This window comes from Anthonomus grandis, chromosome 6 (genome assembly GCF_022605725.1).
Source record: "Anthonomus grandis grandis chromosome 6, icAntGran1.3, whole genome shotgun sequence".
NCBI lineage: Eukaryota > Metazoa > Arthropoda > Insecta > Coleoptera > Curculionidae > Anthonomus > Anthonomus grandis.
The window spans coordinates 34,228,505-34,252,430 of NC_065551.1; the positions used below are offsets into that span (position 1 = coordinate 34,228,505).

At 32.7% G+C, this 23,926-nt stretch overlaps 1 protein-coding gene across 1 annotated transcript in view; it reads right to left on the reverse strand.

Annotated features, from left to right (window-relative positions):
- Nucleotides 1-2,637: 2,637 nt before the first annotated feature.
- Nucleotides 2,638-23,926, reverse strand: part of LOC126737122 (lissencephaly-1 homolog) — a 39,208-nt gene continuing 17,919 nt past the window's right edge. The window contains exons 3-8 of the mRNA XM_050441865.1: nt 19,407-19,684; nt 14,760-14,938; nt 11,845-12,060; nt 10,927-11,180; nt 10,642-10,838; nt 2,638-4,856 (exon numbers count right to left, since the gene is read on the reverse strand). Coding sequence (XP_050297822.1) covers nt 4,783-4,856; nt 10,642-10,838; nt 10,927-11,180; nt 11,845-12,060; nt 14,760-14,938; nt 19,407-19,684 — 1,198 coding nt within the window. The 3' untranslated portion in view covers nt 2,638-4,782. The remainder of the gene's footprint in view (nt 4,857-10,641; nt 10,839-10,926; nt 11,181-11,844; nt 12,061-14,759; nt 14,939-19,406; nt 19,685-23,926) is intronic.

Consider the following 23,926-nt stretch of genomic DNA (forward strand, 5'->3'; position numbering starts at 1 on the left):
GCATATAAAAAAAGCCTCTTAGAACCATTTGTAGTTTTTACATTTTATTGTTAATACATTTATATATTATCATTTCGTATATAGTTTATCTGCGTCAGTCTGCGACGAAGCTTTAAATATTTTTTTTTCAGAGGATGTCAAATCAATAAAGAAAGCGGATCTTTTTGAGACATGGCCATCGGAATTAAAATCCAAAACTATTTATTTATGAAAAAATCCATTCCCTTTTAAATTTGAGCAATCCCTTGCCTCAAGTTGAAACTCACTTCACCAATCAAAGCAGAAATAAAATTAATGACCTTAATAATTTTATTTTAAAATTTCAAAACGGAACTACTTGTATAGTATCATTTAAGATATTGTTCACTATGATGGATGGTAGTGTAGCAAATATTCTCTCTGACACAAACGCAATATCCAGATGCATCATCTGTGGAAGTCCGAAAGAAATGAGTTTGGCAAATACCAACCGTCCTTCAAAAGTAGAAAACTACAGCTTTGGTTTGTCCACATTACACTGCTGGATAAGATTTTTTGAGTGCTTACTTCACATTAGTTATCGATTGCAAATAAGATCTTGGCAAGTTAAAGGAGCAGAAAATAAGAAAATAGTGGAAAACAACAAGAAGAAAATACAGTCAGTTTTTAAATAAAAAATAGGCCTGATTGTGGACAAACCAAAGCAAGGATACGGGTCAAGCAACGATGGCAATACAGCTAGACGCTTTTTTTACAATCCAGACTTAAGCTCTGAAATAACAGGAATAGACAAGCGTCTTATAATAAATTTTTCGACTATTCTTGGAACTCTTTCTAGTGGCTGTCACATTTAGGTACTAGAGTTTAAGAAACTTTTAGATGAGACTAAACAATTATATTTAGATTTATATAATTGGTATTAGATGCCAAGTAGGCATAAGGTTCTGGTACACAGATCTGAAATACTTGATTCATTTCCTTTAATTATAGGACAACTTTCCGACAAGTTCAATACCGATATTCCAAGTACCGGTACGATTTAACTAAATATATATATTTTTTTTTAAATGTTTAATTAGCGCGGACTGGTATGGTCAATACTGATATTTTTAGTATTATTTATTAACAGCATTTATTTCGAAATAACTACAAGTGAAAATTTGACATTTGTCGTCGCTTAAATTAAAACCGAACAACAGAAAACATTAAAACGTAAGACAAAAATAATTATTCTAGAAATTGAAAAATAATTACAAACTCCAGTAACTTAATTCTAACGAATTTAAAAATAATAGCCTTGAAAGTCTATCTCCAAGAAGTCTGTTACGGCATTCATCCATTATCGCATCAGCCTTTGAAAATAGGCGTTCAGAAAATGGGTTGCATCTGCCAACACTACGGATAAACATAAACAGAAAGACAGAAGGAAACAGGAGTAAATCCGTGCTTCACTGCTTCATTCATATTAATTTATGTGGTATCTTTTTGATTAAATTAAATTTATTTCGTAGCATTTTTCGATACGGGATACGATAGGTACTGCATAAAACTCAAACGGATCGGACCGTATCGTACGTTAAAGTACCGGTACAAAATATCGAGTATTGGAAGGAAAAATACCGGTACTCGAGAAAATCGTATCGTATCGCACATCCTTATTCCTAAATGGTATTAACCAAACACGTCTAAGCGGTTATAGTTATAACCGCTTGAGATACGTGACGTCACCAATTAGCCCTTTATACGTCATCAATTTGGAACAGTAATTACCCACGTCCGGAGCTGTTTTCTAAACGTCAAACGTCAAAGATATTGAAATAAGTGCAGGAAAAAATAAAAACAAACAACACATTATTTCCCTTTTAAAAATGACACAAAATTTATTATGACTAATAAGTTTTCTTTTTTGATATTTATGTTTAAGAACTAATTACATATAACATTACTGGCGTCTGGGGTATTATTTAAAAACAAACAAAATTATGATAGTGACAGTTGACAAATTGGGAAGTTACTTCAACCAAACACGTCCAAGCGGACACGATTGGTAATGTTATAAAGGGACTGTTCAAGGTGAACCAAGGGCTTAACCGCGGTTAAAACCGATAGATCGCTTGGAATCGGTTTTAGTTACATATAAATTGCTGTTGATCGGCAAGCAGCCATGAAAAAACTTTAAGGAGTTTAAGGTTATGTAGTAAATAATTACATTAACAAATATAAATCAATGCAAACAAACGCCCGGTATAATCAACACAATATTTGTTTTACGTATAGGGTGTCCCAATAAGCAATACAGGACTATACTTATTTGAATTTGGCGCGTTTTATAATTTTTTTTTGGCACAGAAGATGACGTTTCTCAACGTCATTCCTTACTTGAATAAATGCTGAATGGAATTTTTTATTGACGTGAAATACGTTTTGAAAACTTAGACAAATGTGTATTTTCATGGTTTAGGTCAATCTTCAAAACGAATGCAATACCGATAAAAAGTTAAGATAATAATCAGAAAGTAATGACTGACGTGGAAAAGGGGCACAAGCATTTAAACGTCAAACTGGACAATTATTAATGTACCTCCTTAAAAACGTCTTTGGGACATCTCTTGTGTTAGTTATTTGGGTATCAATAATCAGAAAACAAACCAAAGAAGCGACTCTGAAGAATATTTATTTCAATAATATATACAGACAAAATTATTCACAATTCTCTACTTAACTGAGACATCATCATTATTACGCATTTCCAAGTACATAAAGGTTATATGAACGATAATTGTGCACATGCAATAAAGCAAGCGGGAAAGGTAAGATTAATATTTACGTTTTTTTTTGTATTATTTTTTTAAATATAGTTTCACCCATTTATAACTGTAATATGCTAAGACCTAGTTGTCAAAAGCTTATTATAATTGGATGATTTGTTTTTATATACCGGGCGTCCCAATAAGTGGTTCGGCTGAAAATGGAATTACGTTACTTAACGTTTAAGGTCAAAGTGTGCCATGAATACAAACATTCAAAGCACCCTAAGATGATATTTAAGTCAGACAACATTAATCGCAGTATGCCATTTTATAGGGTGATTCATGTAGAAAAAAAAGAACTATTGAACCATCTTACGACGTCACATATATATGTGAAAACCACTTGCTCGGGGCGCCCGGTATAATTACCATAATTTTTTTTTAATATACGTACAGGGTGTCCCAATAAGCTATTCAGGACTATAAATTGTTAAATATGGCGCGTTTTTTAAAGTCACTTCATCAAAGTCATTTGTCACTTTATCATATATTCGTGGCGTTCTATGATTGAAATTTTAAGATTAAGTGTCGTCATTAATTGCAGAATATCATTTTTTATCGAAATAAATCCTGGTAAGAAACCCACTGCTATTTTCGATAAAACCAGAACTGACAAGAACAATCAAATCATTATGTAGCATTTAAAGTGTGCCATGACTATTCTATAATGCACAATTTTCATGGCACCCTAAGAAAAAACTAGCCTCCAGTGACAGTAATATTTGACAGTTAATCTTAGAATGACATCGCAGGGTGCCATGAATAATTGTAAAATATAAAATTCATGGCACACTTTTCATTAGAAATGACACACAAGATGATCAAAGTGTGCCATTATAATGGACGATATTCAAGGCACTCTACGATGAAATTTAAATAATTTTAAGGTTAGGTATGAACTGAAAATGTGATATTAATCGCAGAGCGTTATACTTAAAGATAAGTTGTTCAAATTTCATTGTAGAAGGCCATGAATGTTTGAATTTTGGACGATATTCCCGGCCCACTTTAACAAAATACTTGTGAATACTGACTTAATTTAAATAAGACACTTTTAGCTATTTCGTGACAAAAGAAAAAAACTTAATTAAATCCGCCATAAAAAGAGTAATTACTTGCTTGGGACACCGACTTGAAGTAAATGTCTCATGAATACAGTTTAAAAGCCCCAAAAAATTAAATTATTTCGTTAAACAATAGAGAAAGAGCTATAGCTTATTGAACTAGTTGAAGAGAAAAACACTATTACGAGTATTCAAATAATATTAATAAAAAATATAACAAATCTTTATATACATAAATTATATCGGATCTAACAAAAACGAAATTTCACTGGACGCCGCGATTTTCATTTCAAATAGCTGTGCTATATATATATATATAAATAGGTATCTACTAAATGGCCTACAGTTTTTAACGTAACTATAATGTATAATCTTAGTTTTAGTTCCTAGTAAAGTTCGCCTAAGAATGTAGTAGTAGTAGTAGTAATAATAATAATAATAATAATAATAGTAAAAAGCAACTTTGCTACCGGAGAAAGAAACTTTTGACCCCATCCCATCATTATCACATCACAGTAACAAAAAAAAAATGATTACACCAGGTTATGTTTTATATAGAAAAAAAACCGGTTAGAGGTGCTCCTGACCACATAATTTTTGAGCAAAATGATTGATGATTTCCGTTCTAACACATAGCGCGATCAAGTTAAACGAAAATTGTACTTACAAAGCAACTAGAAGACCAAACCATTTTATATAAGGAAAAAAAAAACAATTAAAAGTTTTGACCTAATTACTAAAATAATTTACTAATATGCACACCGAAATAAGTGATCTGTCCAGCATGTTTTATCACTCGTCGTCGTTCGCCACGTGGAAAACTGGCGAAAAAATTAATGAGAAAACCGTAACCGGCCGCGTGGTACACCGAAGAATTATTCCTCCCCCGTTCGAATTAACGCGTGATTTATTTTTTGTTTGGTAGATACTTAACGGCACTCCCACACTTTGACTGTTTGGTCTACGCTACCGGAAATCACGTACGGGTGCGACTTGTGGAAATCTGAAAAATGAGAAGGAAAATTTCATTAAGGACTTTTTAAGGAATTTTATCTTAACATCATCATAAAATTAAAAAATGATAAGCAAATATCAAGAAATCATTGCCATTTCCTTCGTTTAAGTTGTTATCATTCAATCCGAGTTAGTTCTATCATGTTGGTTTTATATATTATAATATGATTGAAGCCAATCTTAAGACTTTTAATGTGTTAGTAGTACTAGTAGAAAATTTCATAAATGTATTTACAATATGGTATACAAAGTAACTTTCATTTAACATAATAAAAACGAAATCCTTTTTGGCAACCTCTTGCCGAATATTATTCAACTAGTTCTTATACAATTTTATATTTTATAGTAATAAATTGCCCATTACCAACAAAGTGATATAGAGTTGCCTTGTTTTCAGTGTACTCAATAGTTAACTCTTTTATAGTGGCTATATTAGTACCACCGTGATCACAAATACAGTGAAAGTCGCTTATAGCGACGGTGAAGGGACTACGAAAACTACGTCGCTATATCCGACCTTCGCTATATACGACCTGTATTTTTTTCTAGCAAATTAATAGCATAAAAGATAGACTTTACGATAGCCAGAAGAAATAAAATTCGCTATCCATTGTATGTAGTACCTACACCTTCTCCAGTTTTAAGACTTGAAATAATCTGTGATTTTACTGTTTCTTTGTTCGAGTATCATAATAGATGAATTCCATTTTTTTCTCTAAATTATTAACATGGTTTACCAATATTTCGTCCGATGAATAGTTATACAAAACAAACTTTTTACTATTATTAGTGGCTTGAAGAGCTTCTGCTGCAGATGGAGGTTAAAATTCTTCCCCTTCTGAACCCTCATCTTTGTTTTCCTCTTTGTCCTGAGAGAAGGATAAGATGTCGTCTACAATTTGTACTTCACTTACATTGTCGCATACTTCCAAACTATTTTCTGCATGTAAGAGCTCGGTCCATTGATCATCTGACAATGCAGCAGACTTTTTTATTACAGCCAGCGGAACCTCATCTTCCTCTTCAAAATTAACATTAATTAATTTAGCCAGTGGAATGTCATCTTCTTCATCAAAGCTATCATTTCTAACATCCTCACTTTTTACGAAGCCTCCATGTCTAAAACAGTTGGCAATGGTTTTTGATGAAACTCTATCCCATGCTTTAGCGATCATTGATACTGCATCTAAAAGGTTAATACAACACTCTTTGCCTTGTTCAGCATTTTCTATGATTTTCATTAAGTGAAACTTTTTAAAATGCACTTTTAATGATCCCTTGGTCGATTGGCTGCAGAACAGAGGTAGTGTTTGCTGGCAAAAACTCGAGTTTTATGTTTTTTAAACATCTTCGGATGAGCGGGACAGTTGTCTACTAAAAGTAAATTTTTTTTCTTGGTCTTCACCAACTTTGCATCCCATTCACGAAGAATACTGACAAATAAATCAGAAGTCATCCAGGCCTTTTTGTTGGACTTGTACACGACAGGTAATGTCTTGATATGTTTGAAACATTGTGGATTTCTCGACTTGCCGATCACAATAAGTTTAGGTTTATCCGATCCTGTCATATTGGTAGCAACTAAGACTGTAATTCGTTCCTTTGATAATTTTCCGCCGGTACAAGTTTCACCCTTGAATTTTAATGTCTTATCTGGGGTCAATTTCGTCATCCTTATATCCTTTTCGTATTTCAGGCCAGACAGTGGTTAACCAGTTTTCACGTACTCCTTGAGGCACACTGGCAGCTTCGCCACTTATTTTCCCAAACACTATTTTATGTGTTTGACGAAAACGCTTAATCCAACTTTCAGAACATTTAAAGTCCACTTTACCCATAATTCTTCCAAAATCATTTGCTTTTGCCTGCAACATTGGACCGCTTATGGGAGTTCCACGACTTCGCTGACTTTTGAACCACTTGAGTACAGCTTGATCGATATCTGGGTGTTGAGATAACTTGAGTTTTTTCTTGCCTAATAAATTTTCGTTAAACGCTTCTTTAATTTTATCCTTGTTTTTTAAAATTGTGGATACACTTGAGTGAGATAAATCAAATTCAGTAGCTACAGTAGCATTACTTTCACCAGATTCAAGTCTTGCGATAATAAGACCTTTTTCTTCAATAGAAGAAATAGAGAAAGAACTTTTCTTTTCTTTGACACCGCAGCCATTGTACAATGTTTGTAATCACAAAAACACAATCAAAGCACATATGAAGGTAAAACAACAATAAAAAGCAACATCAACACTTTGTAGGAACTGTTAATCAACGTTGGACTGGAATAAACTACGCACAATACGTTTAAATACGTCTATCATGCAGATGTTCAGAAATAGGGTATTCCTCGAAAACAGCTCCTGTATTTCACCGTTGCTCGTCGGTTCTCGCAGTAATCGGTCTAAAAAATCCAAATTCAGCGAAATGAAGTCGTTAAAGCGGCGACGACACTATAGCCGGACTTTTTTACTATTGAAAATATAGAAATCCAACCAAGATACGGGCGTTTTGGACATTTCGTTATAAGCGACTTTCCCTGTAGTTGCACAAACCTTCATTCCAATTGAGTGCAAGTCTTTAATGCAGTAAATTATAAGATTTTTTAAAACCTCCCCCTAAACTGTATGTTGTGTAAAAAAATAGAGCATTGGAATTTTTTAAGGACCTTGAATGGACATTATACATTGCTTTTGTATATACAACAATCTCCTGCTCACCAGTTAGCTATAAACTTTGAAGGACCATCATTAGTAAGAATGCCTTTTTTATTTCTCTTAGAGAAAAGAATATTTAGCCCTGGCCGAAATTATAATTTAATTTAATTTTATCTATCTAAACTTCACATCTAAAGAAATAACAATATACTAGTGATGGTTCAATTTTAAAAATGTCTAAAAATAGAGATCTATTTATCATACTTATCATCTGCTCCAACTGAAGTAAACGTTATTCTATCGCAAGAAAAGTAGCGAAGAATTTATCATATAATAATACTTCCATAGTAGGAAAACCAGATACATTTTCTGAACTAGGTAATAATACAAATTCAATAATATACCCTCAGAAGGGGTCCTTTTCACTTAAGCTCCTATTTCAATTCCAGTAGACTTCTCATGTTAGCAGTAAATATTTTAGCCGGCAACGCACTTTTTTCCAATAATTATTAAAATAAAATCAAAACGCATCCCAGTAACCATACCAATACCACATGGAACCATATCAGCCTAAATTTCCTAGCGATAGAGGCACATCTAGTGGGTATATGTTAAAAGGTAACTAAAATAATATAATTAAAAGGTATTTTAGATTTAAGTTAAAAATATATTCTTTAAAAAATAGTTACACAACAGACATTTTGCAAAAGGGTAATGAAGCAAAGGGAGAATTTTATTTAACCGATTCTCATTAATTATACCGCTAACAGTTTCACATTAAAATATTTTTTTATATTAATTTTGATGATGAAACTATGTAGAATGGTTCAAACTTTAGCATCCTGTCTTGAGAATATACAGAATATAGTTTTCATCAAACCTGGAACGTAAATAATTTAACACGTCCACTTTTTTTGCCTACCACACATTTCCCTATTAAAAAATGGTTTTCGCTGATTGATTAATTAGGGACGCAGTTTTTTAGCCTAGGGAGTCAGTTTCAGTTGATGTTGGATACTTCGAGAACTACAAGTCACCTATTCACTAACTGCTAATTTATCAGCAATACTAATGCAAAAATTATTCGATACTCAAGTGTAACATAATATAAATAACTAGTGCTTCATTTGCTTCATGAAGAGGGAGCCAAAAATTGGTGTTTCGTCTTCATTTATTTGTTTCCAAGATTTAAATTCAAGGTTTGATCCGTTCAAAAAACTCAATTCGGGACTGAGTTTGCATTTGCCAGGAATTTGAAGTAAGTGTTTATGGATTTTCTGGATGTTGCAATTATCTTTATCTATATCCAGAGATTCGAAGTAATTTTTTTTTAAAGCTTTTGGAGTAATCTTTTATGGTTTGCAAGCGTTAAAAGTAAGGCATTAAAACAAGTTAGTTATTTTCTATATATTCCAGGCATTTGACGTTATTTTATTCGGGGATTTGAAGTAATTCTTTAGACTAATCAAAATATTTTGTGTCTTTATGTTTTTCAGGGTCTTAGTGCCAGCCTTTACCTCCTTTATTTGATATAATTTGGCATATCTTATATTAGGCTTTTACGTTATTGTTTTACTCAAAGAAATAGTTTACTTTTTCTCAAAGAGACCGCTTTAAATTAAATAGTAATAAATTAAATTGCTAATAAACTAAAATTCATTTTCCAGATATTTGAAGTCATTTTTTCATGGTTTTCTAGTTTCCGGAACCATTTTTCATAAATTGCAGGGATTTCAATTAATTTTTGATGTGAGCCTTAGAAGAAATGGGTTTCTTTCTAGGTGTATTCCAAGCATTTGATGTTTATTTTATTCGTTTTTCGGTCGTTTGAAGTAATTTTTTAAGCTAATGGAATAATGTAGTATCTATTATTTGTCTTTCTTTTTTATCTCCGTCTTTGTACAATAATAGCGAAGTATTTTAAGTTCAAGCAATTTTTCATTTGCAGGAATTTTTTGTGTTCTTAGAGATTTTTAATTATGTATTTTTTTTTTTAATTTAATGATCCAAATAAGAATATATCGTTTGGAATATTGTTGGGTTTAGGAATCCATAAAATAAAAGTCCAAACCTGTTTAAATTTGCCGTATTTGTTTCGCAAATAAACATCTTCAGGGCTAATTCAATATGTTGGGACTTAAGGCAAAAAAAATTATACAAAAAGACTCCTTTTTTAGGGACGCGACATTAGATAACACATGGACATATACAATACTTTTAAAATATAATTTATCACAGTAAAATAATTGTCTCTTTTGTCTAAATGTCTAATTTCTCACAGTAAAATAGTTGTCTAATGTCCTAAATTGACAATTTGACATCGTACCTAAAAGAATCTTTCTGTATAAATGTTCATTTTAATCATTTTTTTTTGTCCAACATATTGAATTGGTCCTGAAAATGCAAATATATTTTGCGAAACGTCGGCAAATTTAAATAGGCTCCCTAAACTCAGCAAAGAATACATTTTTAACAATTTTTTTGTTTTCCAGAATTTTAGACACTTTGTATGTATTCCAGGCGGTTGGTCTCATTTTATGTACTTTTCAAACATTTAAAGACTATTCCAGGCATTTGACACAATTTTAACAATTCTAGGGATTTAAGGTACTTTTTCTCTTTTCCAGGGAAATTCAGGATGATCTTCTGTATTTTCCAGGAACTTAAAGTTTACTTTTCTCTTCTAAAGATTTGGAATAATGAAACTTCCGTGGTTTTACGGGGTTTGAAATGATTTTACTTGTCTTTCGAGCTTCTGGAGGCAATTTTTATGTTTTCAAGAGATTGTAGATATTTGTCCAAGTTTTCCATACTTGTAGAATCAATCATGTAACCTCCATCTATTCCAAACCAATTTTTTTCATATATGTTCGGTAGTTTAATTAATTTTTTACTTCATTCCAGGGGTTTAGATGACTTTCCTCGATTTTTACATTTTCAGAGTTAATAGTTATGTCTTCTATGATTTTTGGGGATTCTTGATAAATGTTCACATTTTTCAGCCTTCCAGGAAGGACCAAAATAAAATTTCCAGAATGAAATTCACTTAAAATAGCATAAAACATAAATTTCTAGTTTAGGAAGAAAAGAAGTTTTATAAAGCGAGACGATAATACTCACCAACTGATGTGCAAAAATGTTTATGAGCCTCCAGTGTTTTCATGCAACGCTTGTTCCTCAAATCCCAGATCCTTAGTGTTTTATCGTCGCTGGCGGACACCAGGAACTTACCGCCGGGATGGAACACCACCCCCCTGACCCAATTGTCGTGACCTGTCAGTACGAACAAGGCGATTCCTGCACCGACGTCCCATATCCTACACAAAAGTCAAAGTGTTTTATTTTGTAATGGTCTTGAAACAGCAAATTTCAATTATTGGAGTGAGTGGTAAGTGGTGGTCTTACCTAATGGTTTTGTCTCTGGATCCAGAAGCCAAAAACGGTCCCATGTGGGCCCCCTTCTTATTGTCGGCCCCCGCGGCCTCGTTGATCGCATTACTGGACACGTCCGGGGCCCAGGCGATACATTCGACCACGTGGTCGTGCGCCCTCAGTTCGGCCCTGCACTCCTTCGAAGCCACCGACCAAACCCTTACGGACTGATCGTTCGAGCAGCTCGCCAATAGGCTCCCGTCGGGCGACGGTCTTACCATTCTTACCTAATAAATCGATTTAATTAATATTTATTAAAATAAAGTCAAAACATGCTTTATTGTCGAAAGATTAACGTCTCATTGACAAAGCTAAAATTAAATTATAAAATAATATAGATGGGTCAAAATTTAGATAATAAATAAAAATTAACATACCATATAAATAAAGCACTTGACAGAAACAAAAAATAAAAGAAAGCAAAATAAAATTAAATGAAATAAGGTGGGTGTTACTTTTCTAATAATATTTAAAAATTATTTTTTATACGAGTATAAAACAAAAAGTAGAAAATTCAGTATCATTGTTTTCAGAATATTATATTCTGTCGAAATACGTAATAATATACCAAGTGTCCCGTTTAAAATAAGAAAGTTAGGGCCATTTCCTGTTAAACCGGAAGTGATGGAAAATAAAAGAATATGTCAAAAAATGCTCTTATAACTATTCTATCGATATACCAAATTTCATTTGTTTATCTTGAGAAGTAACAAAGTTATTTAGTGGTCCCCTTTTTCTGTGTCACCCGGTATATTTAAAAGAAAAGTTAATTTTTCGAAAAATCCATTAATAACCGTGAGCTTAATAAAATAATAAATAATAGCCTAATAAACCGTGAGCCTAATAAACCGATTCAATTAGAGGCGTAAAATTCTTCTTGTAACCACGTACCCATTCCCGGTGTCCCGTATATGTCCTCACGCAATATCCCGTCGACACCTCCCACATCTTGATGGTCTTGTCCCGGCTGCAGGACACGACGAAATCCCCGGCGGGCATAAAAGCGACCCCGGACACGTTATGATCGTGTCCGAGCATCGTCCTAATACAATCGAAACTCTGCTGGAAGTCCCATAATTTGATGCTCATGTCTGAGCTGCAGGACACCTAAGAACCAATTGAAAACTTGACTCAGTCGATTGTATTATGATTTAAAAATGTTTTTCGTTATATATAGAGGGTGTTTCGCAATGTAAAAGACAAAATTTCACTACGTGTTCTTTGCGTAAAGCCTCGAAAACGTCCGCAAAAGGGTCCTTATCAAGATATGATTTTTTTCTTTTTAATTTAATAGTGTTATTGTGCTAAAAACTACAATGCTATAATAATGATTATCTCTAGTATGCCGTTCGATCAACACCAAGTAGGAGGATTATTGTTTTTTTTTTTTGTTTGGTACCATGGATACATCTTTTGTTTGTTCTTCTGTCACAGTAGTTGCGTCAAAAATTTGCACAAATTAGTGTCATGTTTGTTCACAAATGAAGAACACGCAGACATGCTGCTAGTGTATGGATATTGATAGAGCAGCAGTATTTGAATACCACCGCAGGCATCCAAATCGATAACATAGTTTATTGTTCAGGAACTACAACATATATAATTCTTATTAACAAAGCCTGAATGACTTACCTACAATATTAAGTTTTATAAGATGTACAATAAAAACATAGAACCCACAAGGATAGTAACATTTAACAATGACAGAAATATTTTACTAATACAGTTGTTGGTCAAATTAGAGAATCTTGAAAGCCTAATAGAGACTAGATGCTACTCAAGATTAAACAAAAAATACTCATCAACAGAATAAAATGCATGGTCAATTAAAAGGTTTTTGCATTTATATCAACATTTTTAAATTCTTAATGCAACGAACACTCAATTACAAGTGGTTATATATTTTAATGCCCATAGAAATAATAGAGTCTGTTATGTAACTAAGGTGAAAAATAGACAAACATGTTCCTGGCGTGTTTGATAAGTTCGGGCATATGAAACATTAGAAAGATGTTTGTGAATAATATACACTGTTTCCAAAACAAAAAGAGTTGGTAGGGTGATGACTTTATTTCCAATGAATACATGGATCTACCAGACACAATAACCGAACAAGAGAGGATTGAAAAAAAGATATTGATTACAAAAAGCTCAGAATGCAATATAGTATATTTAATGTGATTCCACCCAGGCAAAATAACTAGTCCGTGCAATAAAGGCATCAAGTTCTCTTGCAGTTACCTTCACGCTATAGCAACCGGAAGGCAGCTTCCTATTTAGACAGCTCACATGACAGTCAAATTTCAACCTGTCATCTATGTGCAAACCCAGATATTTAGAACCTTCAAAATTTGAGTCTCAATGGCAATATTTTCCAAGTGCATGTCTAAATTTAACAACATGAGATTTAAATTTAAGTTAAGAGCTAGTTGATTAGCATCACACCAATACTTAATCTTTTGAAGGTCAACAGCAATAATATTTTGCAGATGGAGAGGGTTGTCCATGTCCAGTGATCACAGCTGTGCAATCATCAGCAAAAGCCCCAATCTCTCCGAGAAATATAAGGTTTGGATAATATATTTGGGAGAGTTTTTAATCAACTGAAGCCAACAGGATCATTTCCAAAAATGCTTCTTTCATTCGTCCATCAGGAGCTGTCCAAGATGTAATACTAGATAGTGTTAAACAGTAACCAACAACTAGTGTGTGCAAGAACATCATGTCGCACTGGTTGCCCTTGAATGACTTTTTGAAGAACAATTCATAATTTTGGTTTGTAACTGCAACCAGACCAAGCTCTGCAACACATTGATTTGCTCCCACATATGCAGTTTTGCAATTGGATCATTAAACGTTGTAAATTGGTTAGTAGGTAACGTTTTGTTCACCGATGAGGCTTCATTCACTCCAGATTGTGTCAATAATTTAAGAAATTCCTATTCTTGGCAGCTTGAAAATCCCTATGCAGCAAGCAACAAAAATTTCCAACACCATTTTTCGTTTAATGTTTGGCGTTGGTCTGGTTTGATGGATTGAGTTTAATGGTCGTTTGACATCCGAAATTTACCTTTAGTTCTTACGAGAAGAACATGTGTGTTGTTAGAGAATATTCCTACTCAAAGATGCTAAGAAATGAAGAATTTAGTGTATGTAGATAAATCACATACCAGGGTTCATATTGCTTGATAAAATTAATAATAACGCTAAAGACCTAAGTAATAACCACAGAGTTATTGAGGAAGCCATCAGCCACATCTTTAAAAATAATATTAAAACTTATTTTAATCATTCTAATTTCTTATATCGTTATGCAAACGATATAAGAAATTAGTAATATAATAAATTAGAATATTTGGAGCCCTAGGCATGGCGTTTACATTAATCGTTTCAAAAGCGTTCAAAACAAATTTTTAAAGTTCCTGCCTTTAAAACCAAATTTAGTGATTATCATGTTCATGTAATTCGAAAACATTTTAATGTAATTACATTGTTTAATAGGCATATACATAAGTGATCTATTTTGTCACTTTTAAATTCCTCAAGCTAACAAAATAAAATATTTTATGTCCTTGAAAAAACACAAATTCCGCTCAAAATTCTCCGTTAGCAGCAATAAATATTAAAAGGATTTGGATTTCTTTAGTATGTCTCCAAACAATTTTAAAAATGCCTTGAAAAGAACACTGGAATGGTATTTTTTCTAATTAAGTTGGGTTACTCGAGTTAATTAATTACCCACTTTTACATATATTACAACCTAAAACAATTGTACAATAAATAAACAAACAAAAAAAGAACCTTACCAAAAGTTTCCCGGACGCATCGAAGGCAATATCCTGTATCGGATCGGTGTGTCCCTTGAGGGTGCGTTCGTACTCGCCAGTTTCGAAGTCCCACACCTTCATGGTGGCGTCCTCGCTCGCCGACACCATAAGACTGAACACCGGATGAAATATGACACGTGTTATTGGCGCCCTGTGCCCTGAAATTATTCAAACAAGATCAGCGACAGTTTATTTATATACTATACAGTGAATTTTTTTTTATCTCGGGTCATAGGGTTTTACGTGTAATATTTTCAACCCCATGTTAGAACCTGTTCTATTTAATCGATAGGATTGAAACTTGGAACAAGTGAAGTTTAAGTTAACAGACTTTAAAAAATCCCATTATTTATTCCATTATCCCGTTTTTCTGATGAAAAAATTTGCTTTTTCTGCACCTCGTAACCTTCATTACCTTTACACTTCAAAGCAGGTAGACAAATATCTGACAGCGACACAAAATAATTTTTAAATTGCTCCATTGAAATTGTTCAAAAACTCTTTAAAATGTCGATTTACACTACGGAGGAACGTATTGAGATGGTTTCAAACTACATTAGAGGAATGTCGGCGCAAGAAGTGGTAGATAATTTTGCCGTGTCTTATCCTAACCGTCCCGTCCCGTCTAGATCAACTGTACAACTTATTACAATTGGATGCATCGCCAGTTCTCACTTAAAACGAAAAAGAATCGAAACTGTAGTAGACGAAGAATTTAAAATGGAGGTATGCTTGGCCGTTGAAGAAAATCCAACAAATAGTCTTACTCAGTTTGCTGAAGTTACCAGAAAAAGTAGGAGTAGTTGCTATAAGGCAATCAGAAAAGAAAAATACAAATCTTTTAAAGTTAGAACTGTTCAAGAACTCTTGCCTAATGATTATTTTCTTAGAATGCAGTTTTGTGAACAGTGGATGGAACGAATTAACAACGACCCCACAATTACAAACAAAATACTATTTTCAGACGAAAGTACTTTCTGTACAAATGGTACAGTCAACAAACAAAATACTCGAATATGGGCGCGAGAAATTCAGGTGCAGGTCATTCCCGTATTAGGAAACGCTGTTCAAAATGGCAGGATAATTTTTCAACATGATGGAGCCTCCGCTCATAGTGCAGCGACTGTTACCGAGTTTTTGAATGCCACGTTCCTAGGACGCTGGATTGGACGTTTTGGGCCATCTAAATGGCCGGCGCGAAGCCCCGATCTTTCGCCTTTAGATAACTTTTATTGGGGCTATCTATCATCGAAAGTGTTTGATATTGTTAGAGGCAGCATTACTTCCCGGCAGCTCCTAAATGTTAAACGACATTTCTACAACTGTCTGGGCTTTTGTTTGGCTCAATTTGGAGGTTACTTTGAACAATTTATTTGAAAGGTTTTATTTGTTTATTGTTGATTTTTGAAAATATATTTTTGAGATTTTGAGGAAATTATTTTGTGTCACTGTGATATTTGTCTACCTGCTTTGAAGTGTAAAGGTGCAGAAAAAGCAAACTTTTTCATCAGAAAAACGTATTTTAAATAGGTTTCTCGCAAATTTTTTTGCAAAATAATCGGATTTTTTTAAGTCTGTTAACTTAAACTTCACTTGCTCCAAGTTTCAATCCTAACGATTAAATAGAACAGATTCTGACATGGGGTTGAAAATATTACACGTAAAACCCTATGACCCGAGATAAAAAAAAAATGCACTGTATAGAGGAGTAGCTGTTTTAATAGCTGCCAGTAGGTGAATTTTGGTGTAATCTCGGGGATTAACAGTTTATTGGAGTTGCTACTGGAGTATGTGCTTGATTAGGTTTCAATGGAACTTCAGAGCAAAAGGTCTATGAGAAAGAAGAAATATAAGAGGATTGGATAAGAAAATGTTACATCAGAATTTGCCCGGTGGAGTGGATTTATCGATCGGTACCAATTCCATTGGAATGTATGGCATTCGAAATTGATGGATATCTTTGATGCATTGGAAGTGGTTAAACCTTTTACGGACTTGATTCTCAATTCCGGAATTCTCAATTTTAGAAACGTATTATTGATTTCTTCCAGGCCTTGAAAATAGTTACTAACGTCTTCCAGAAAATTGAAGCAATTTTTTCATTTTTGGCAGGTTTTCGAAGTAATTTTTTAAATTTTTCCAGGCACTTCAAATAATTTGTGATTTTCTCCCAGGCTTCAAATAATTGTAATTAATTTAGCTTAATATACAATTAATTATTTACTGGTAGCTGGATTCAAATAAATAAATCTCAGACTATCGGATTTATTTTTATCTTTCAAGCATTTGATATCATGTTTGACTATATTCCAAGCACTTTATACAATGTTAGACTATTATTTAGATAATGTATCTTCCAGACATTGGGAATTGTTTTTCTTTCATGTTTTCAAGAATTTCGCGGTATTTTTTAAAAACCTTCCAGGCTTTTAAACAACTTTCAACACTATTTCAGACTTTTTCAGTTATTCTTTCACTCTTCCATGTATTTCAAATAATTTACAATTTAAATCCAAAGTTGCAGCTTTTTTTAATCTTCCAAGTATTTCAAATAAGTTTTAAACTATACCTAGGTGTTTGATAAAGGGTTTTTACTGATGGTTTTTTGATGATTTTCTTCGAGGCTTTCGCAGTCAATTTACCAATAATTATTAAACTAATTTTTTCAACACTTTAATACGGCTTTAAGGCTTTTGAGATAATTGTTTCAATCTTCCAGTCACTTAAAATATTGTTTTATTTTCTCCCAGGTTTTTAGAGTAATTTTTTTTTTAAATCTTCCAGGCTTTGTTTTAATTCCACACTATTTGAAGGCTTATGTAGTTAATTGTTCAGATTTTCACCTTGTGGGCAACAATTTGTTTATTCTATTCCAGGCTTCCACAGTTATTTTTTTTTAATTTCCAGGTATTCGAAATAATTGTTGACACTATTCCAGGCTTTTGAAGTCATTCTTTTAATCTTCCAGGCACTTCAAATAATTTGTGATTTTCTCTAAGGCTTCAAATAATTGTAATTAATTTAGCTTAATATACAATTAATTATTTACTGGTAGCTAGATTAAAATAAATAAATCTCAGACTATCGGATTTATTTTTATCTTTCAAGCATTTTATACAATCTTAGACTATATTTTAGGTTTTCTACAGTAAAGAAATACCTGTATCTTCCAGACATTTGGAATTTCTTTTCCATCATGTTTTCAAGAATTTTGAGGTATTTTTTTATGTTGCAGGCTTTGAAGTAACTTTCAACACTATTTCAGACTTTTTCAGTCATTCTTTCACTCCTCCATGCATTTGAAATAATTTACAATTTAATTCCAAGCTTCCGCAGCTTTTTTAAATTCTTCCAGGCATTTCAAATAAGTTTTAAACTATACCTAGGTATTTGATAAAGTGTTTTACTGATTTTTGATGATACCAATAATAATTAAACTAATTTTCAACACTATTCGAGGCTTTTGAGGTCATTGTTTCAATCTTCCAGGCTTTGTAATAACTCGACACTATTTGAAGGCTTTTGTAGTCAATTGTTCAGCTTTTCACCTTGTGGGCAATAATTTTTGATTTTATTCCAGGCTTCTACAGTTATTTTTTTAACTTCCAGGTGTTTGAAATAATTACTGACACTATTCCAAGCTTTTGGAGTCATTCTTTTAATTTCATTCTTTTTCAGGATTTTGGAGCCACTTTGCAGGTGTGCTAGGCACTTGAGCTACATACTTGTAAGTTTCTTTCTGCAGTTCCTATATTGTAGATAAAACATTATTGGGGCGTCATTAACCCAATTCAACCTCACTTCAGGCAACTCCACTTGATGGAGAAGGTAAAAATACAATTACTCATTAAGTAAATCGTAGATTGAATACTGTTTAATCTATTACACAATATTCAACAAGGGTCCTTAGGTACAGGAACCTGTTTTTTTTTTTTTTTAATGATTTAAAGAGCTTTTATGGCAGTCCAATGAGAGATAGAGCTGATCACTACTTGTGACAGTAATCAACCCACTAATTCGACCCCTAACAGTCCGTTTTACTTAGGGTATAAATTATTCTATTTTAGGGCTAATTGCTTACTCATTATCCTAATGGTATTCGTAAATGTACCAATAAAGTGGCTAACACTTGAAATTCCTTTCCAATATCTTGAATCAAGAGAAAGGAATGTAAATATTTATTTAAGGCCCCCTATAAACTTGTTACTTCAGCTTGTTTGACTAGATAAAAGGGCCTTAATGGCTTATGTTTACAAATGGATAAAGTCACTCAATTAGTGTATTCAAAGAGGGAGTGGTAAGTAAGATTAAGTAATATTAAGAATTTTGTGTGAATGCCCTGTTATAAAACGACATAAAAAAATAAAATGTTTATTTGGAAACAGCTGAGTGGTTAAACAGGTCTTTCTCTCTCTAAGTAACAAGAACAATACGGTATACATTATGATATTATTATGTTATATGTATACCGGCTATTATGCATAAACGGTAGAGTTATTATTAAGGGGATTGCGTTGTTTAAAGCTCGCTCAGGTAAAAACCAGTTTTTTTATTAGGCATAAAATACTAGTTTAATTATGTGAATTTCAATTGTAAAACAGAATCGGGTCAAAAGTTGCGACATACCGGTTAAAGCGAACTTTTCGGGCGGTCTGGGGATCCACTCGGAAGGGCAGCGTTTGTTCCTAGTGGGGGCTCCCTCGATGTACTCCTTTTCCGCGTCGTTCAGTTTCGACTCCAGTTCCATCACTTTTTTCTGGAGTCGAATGACCGACGTCCATTTCTTCTCCAATAAACCTCCAAACTTTCGCTCCACCTCCCCGGGCATATCCGCCTCCTTTTTGAACGCATCCAGAGCTTCCGTATACCCGTTACTGCTCAAATAATCAGCGATGGCTTTGTTACTAAAAATTAACAAAAAACAAAGACGTAAATATTTGACAGTTGACAGATCGCAATTATTGTCACCATGACATTTGTGACAATTGACAGCTATGAAGTGTGTCAATAATGACAGTTGACAGATCGCACTATTGTGCTCTCCATTCACGAACTTAATTTGTAAACGACGCTTGGGTATGTATCTTGCTCCTTAATTAATACGTGAATAATGTATCACCATCTTTGTTTAAAGGTATTTGGTCCACTGTTTCTCAAAACTGAATTATTGTTAATTGTCTAATGTGTTGTTTATGATAGAATAATATATTTTTACTACATATATAAACCCTTGCTAATTACAAACCCTCATAAAATCATCGTATTAATTTGTACATGGAAGGAAAGTAAGTAACTCGTAATAGTAAAAATAGAAAGAAAATAAATTAATAAATAAAATTCTTTCATAAATTTTAACGAAATTCTTAAAGAAGTACAAGAAAAATCACAGATCTAACGCAACTTTCTATTTTTGTAAACATAACCTCTCAAAAACTTTAATTGTTTTGTTTCCCTACTATTGACACAACTACACTTGTCTCCGTCGGATTCATAGATATGACAGAAATCCGTTCTGACATGAAAATAGGTTGACATTGACAGATCGCACTTATTGGCATTCATGACGGCTATGAAGTTTGACAATTATGACAGTTGACATTGACACATCTGCACCCTTGGATTTGTAATTTATTTATATTGGATTATGAGAAATCCGTTTTGTATAATGACTCACGCTTAGGTAACTGCTTTTCTTTTCAAAAATAAGTAAGTATACAAGGTGTCGGTTTCATAACCATAACGAACGATACGCGAGCCGGTATTGACTAAAATATTTGCGGTACGCTAGACAGAGAGGTCAACAAATTGCTGGTTGCGCTACAAATCGTTCCCGGCATAAATTAAATGCAATTACGGTCAATTTTTCTTTTTTTTTCTTTGTTTAAATTATTGAAATAAAATCGTGATCTGCTAACGAGGCGAGGTCGTTAACGGAACGCGATCCAACTATTTAGATAAACACTTTTTTTTTGGGGTTTTCCTGATAAACATTGGAAGAGTTCGCTACAAAATCTTTATCGTGAAATATTGTCTGTTCCGTATTATTTTCCCAGTCCCACTTTCGAGAGGTTAACCACATTATTCGCGAAACGTTCATTATAAATAGCTCGACTTCCGTATTTCAGTTTTCTGACGTAATATGCCAGGGATTTTTTCCCACAAAAAAAAAATCACTATTTTTGGAGAATTATAATGCACTCATATTGATGCATGCCTGTCCTACAAACTGCTAACGACATCTTTGAGCAAAAAAAGTGAAACCGGGCGAACTTTTTAGCTTTCCAACCTTTAGCTACAGAAACCTGCATTTATTTAATATTTACACGAGCCTTTATCAGCGTTTGCCAAAAGATAACTCTGGATAATGACAAAGTCTCGGAGAGACATTCGGGTCAATGAAGGTGTGTGTCGATAACTTAGGATAAGTCCAGGAATTCTTAACTCAGGAAACCGTTTGGTGCCTTAAATTGAAGGCTAAACAGTGGTCCAGCAAATGCCAAAGACCATTTTAAAATATCTTAAGAACTTTCACATTTATGAGGCAAAATGTCTGCCCATATCAATTAAGGTCCATGGAGGTATGTATCAATGACTTAGGATAAGTCCAGGAGTTTTTAATTTAAGAAGACGTTTTGTATCTTGAATTAAAGGTGAAACATGGGTCCAGCGAATGCTGAGGATCATTTTAATGTATCTTAAGAACTTTGGAGCTTATGAGGCAAAGTGTTTGCTCATATTATTAAAAGACATATAAGGTTCATGGAGGTGTCGATGACTCCAGTGACACTCCAGGAATTCTTAACTTAATCATGAATTTATAGCTGTTAATAAATTCGTTAATTAATTATTCCAAAAATTTGAGTCATAATTTTAATTAAAGTACCTGAGAAACTTACAGCTCGACTGCCTGGAATTGTAAAATAATTTAAATTGTAACTTCATTAATAAATTCATTAATTAATTATTCCAAGCATTTGAGTCACAATTTTAATTAAAGTGCCCGAAATTTACAGCTCGACTGCCTGGAATTGTAAATTAATTTAAATTGTAACGTCATTGATAAATTAATTAGTTAATTATTCCAGGCATATGAGTCATAATTTTAATTAAAATGCCTAAAACTTAGAGCTCTACTGCCTGGAATTGTAAAATAATTTAAACGTTTGTAATGTCATTAATAAATTCATTAATTAATTATTCCAGGCATTTGAGTCATAATTTTACAGTGCCTGAAATTTACAGCTCTACTGCCTGGAATTGTAAAATAATTTAAATTGTAACTTCATTAATAAATTCATTAATTAATTATTCCAGGCATTTGAGTCATAATTTTAATTAAAGGGCCTAAGACTTAAAGCTCTACTGCCTGGAATTGTAAAATAATTTAAACGTTTGTAACGTCATTAATAAATTCATTAATTAATTATTCCAGGAATTTGAGTCATAATTTTAATTAAAGTACCTGAGAAACTTACAGCTCGACTGCCTGGAGTTGTAAAATAATTTAAATTGTAACGTCATTGATAAATTAATTAATTAATTATTCCAGGCATTTGAGTCATAATTTTAATTGAAGTGCCTGAAATCTACAACTTGACTGCCTGGACTTGTAAAATAATTTAAACGTTTGTAACGTCATCAATAAATTCATTAATAAATTATTCCAGGAATTTCAGTCACAATTTTAATTAAAGTACCCGAAATTTACAGCTCTACTGCCTGGAATTGAAACATAATTTAAATTGTAACTTCATTAATAAATAAATGAATTAATTATTCCAGGCATTTGAGGCATAATTTTAATTAAAGTGCCTGAAATCTACAACTTGACTGCCTGGACTTGGAAAATAATTTAAATTGTAACTTCATTAATTAATTATTCCAGGCATTTGAGTCATAATTTTAATTAAAGGGCCTAAGACTTAAAGCTCTACTGCCTGGAATTGTAAAATAATTTAAACGTTTGTAACGTCATTAATAAATTCATTAATTAATTATTCCAGGAATTTGAGTCATAATTTTAATTAAAGTACCTGAGAAACTTACAGCTCGACTGCCTGGAGTTGTAAAATAATTTAAATTGTAACGTCATTGATAAATTAATTAATTAATTATTCCAGGCATTTGAGTCATAATTTTAATTGAAGTGCCTGAAATCTACAACTTGACTGCCTGGACTTGTAAAATAATTTAAACGTTTGTAACGTCATCAATAAATTCATTAATAAATTATTCCAGGAATTTCAGTCACAATTTTAATTAAAGTACCCGAAATTTACAGCTCTACTGCCTGGAATTGAAACATAATTTAAATTGTAACTTCATTAATAAATAAATGAATTAATTATTCCAGGCATTTGAGGCATAATTTTAATTAAAGTGCCTGAAATCTACAACTTGACTGCCTGGACTTGGAAAATAATTTAAATTGTAACTTCATTAATAAATTAATTAATTAATTATTCCAGGCATTTAAGTCATAATTTTAATTAAAATGCCTAAAACTTACAGCTCTACTGCCTGGAATTGTAAAATAATTTAAATTGTAACTTCATTAATTAATTATTCCAGGCATTTGAGTCATAATTTTAATTAAAGGGCCTAAGACTTAAAGCTCTACTGCCTGGAATTGTAAAATAATTTAAACGTTTGTAACGTCATTAATAAATTCATTAATTAATTATTCCAGGAATTTGAGTCATAATTTTAATTAAAGTGCCCGAAATTTACAGCTCGACTGCCTGGACTTGTAAAATAATTTAAATTAAAACGCCATTAATAAATTCGTTAATTAGTTATTCCAGGCATTTGAGTCATAATTTTAATTAAAATGTCCGAAATCTAAAGATTGAGTGCCTGGAATTGTAAAATAATTTACACGTTTGTAACGTCATTAATTAATTTCAATTTGTTATGATCTCAAACTAAAGAAGAAACATTGGTGCAGCGAATGCTAAAAACCATCAACGATAAATGACGGTTAAACGTCAATACTGACAGACGATTTCCATCGATCTGTACCGCAAGAAACGCAAAAACTTTAAACCGTAATTTCCCGTAGCGTAAAAACTATTTTAATAATGGGCATTTCGTAATGTCTATCTAGTCGATTAATCAAATCCAATAGACTAATAATAGCCTATTAT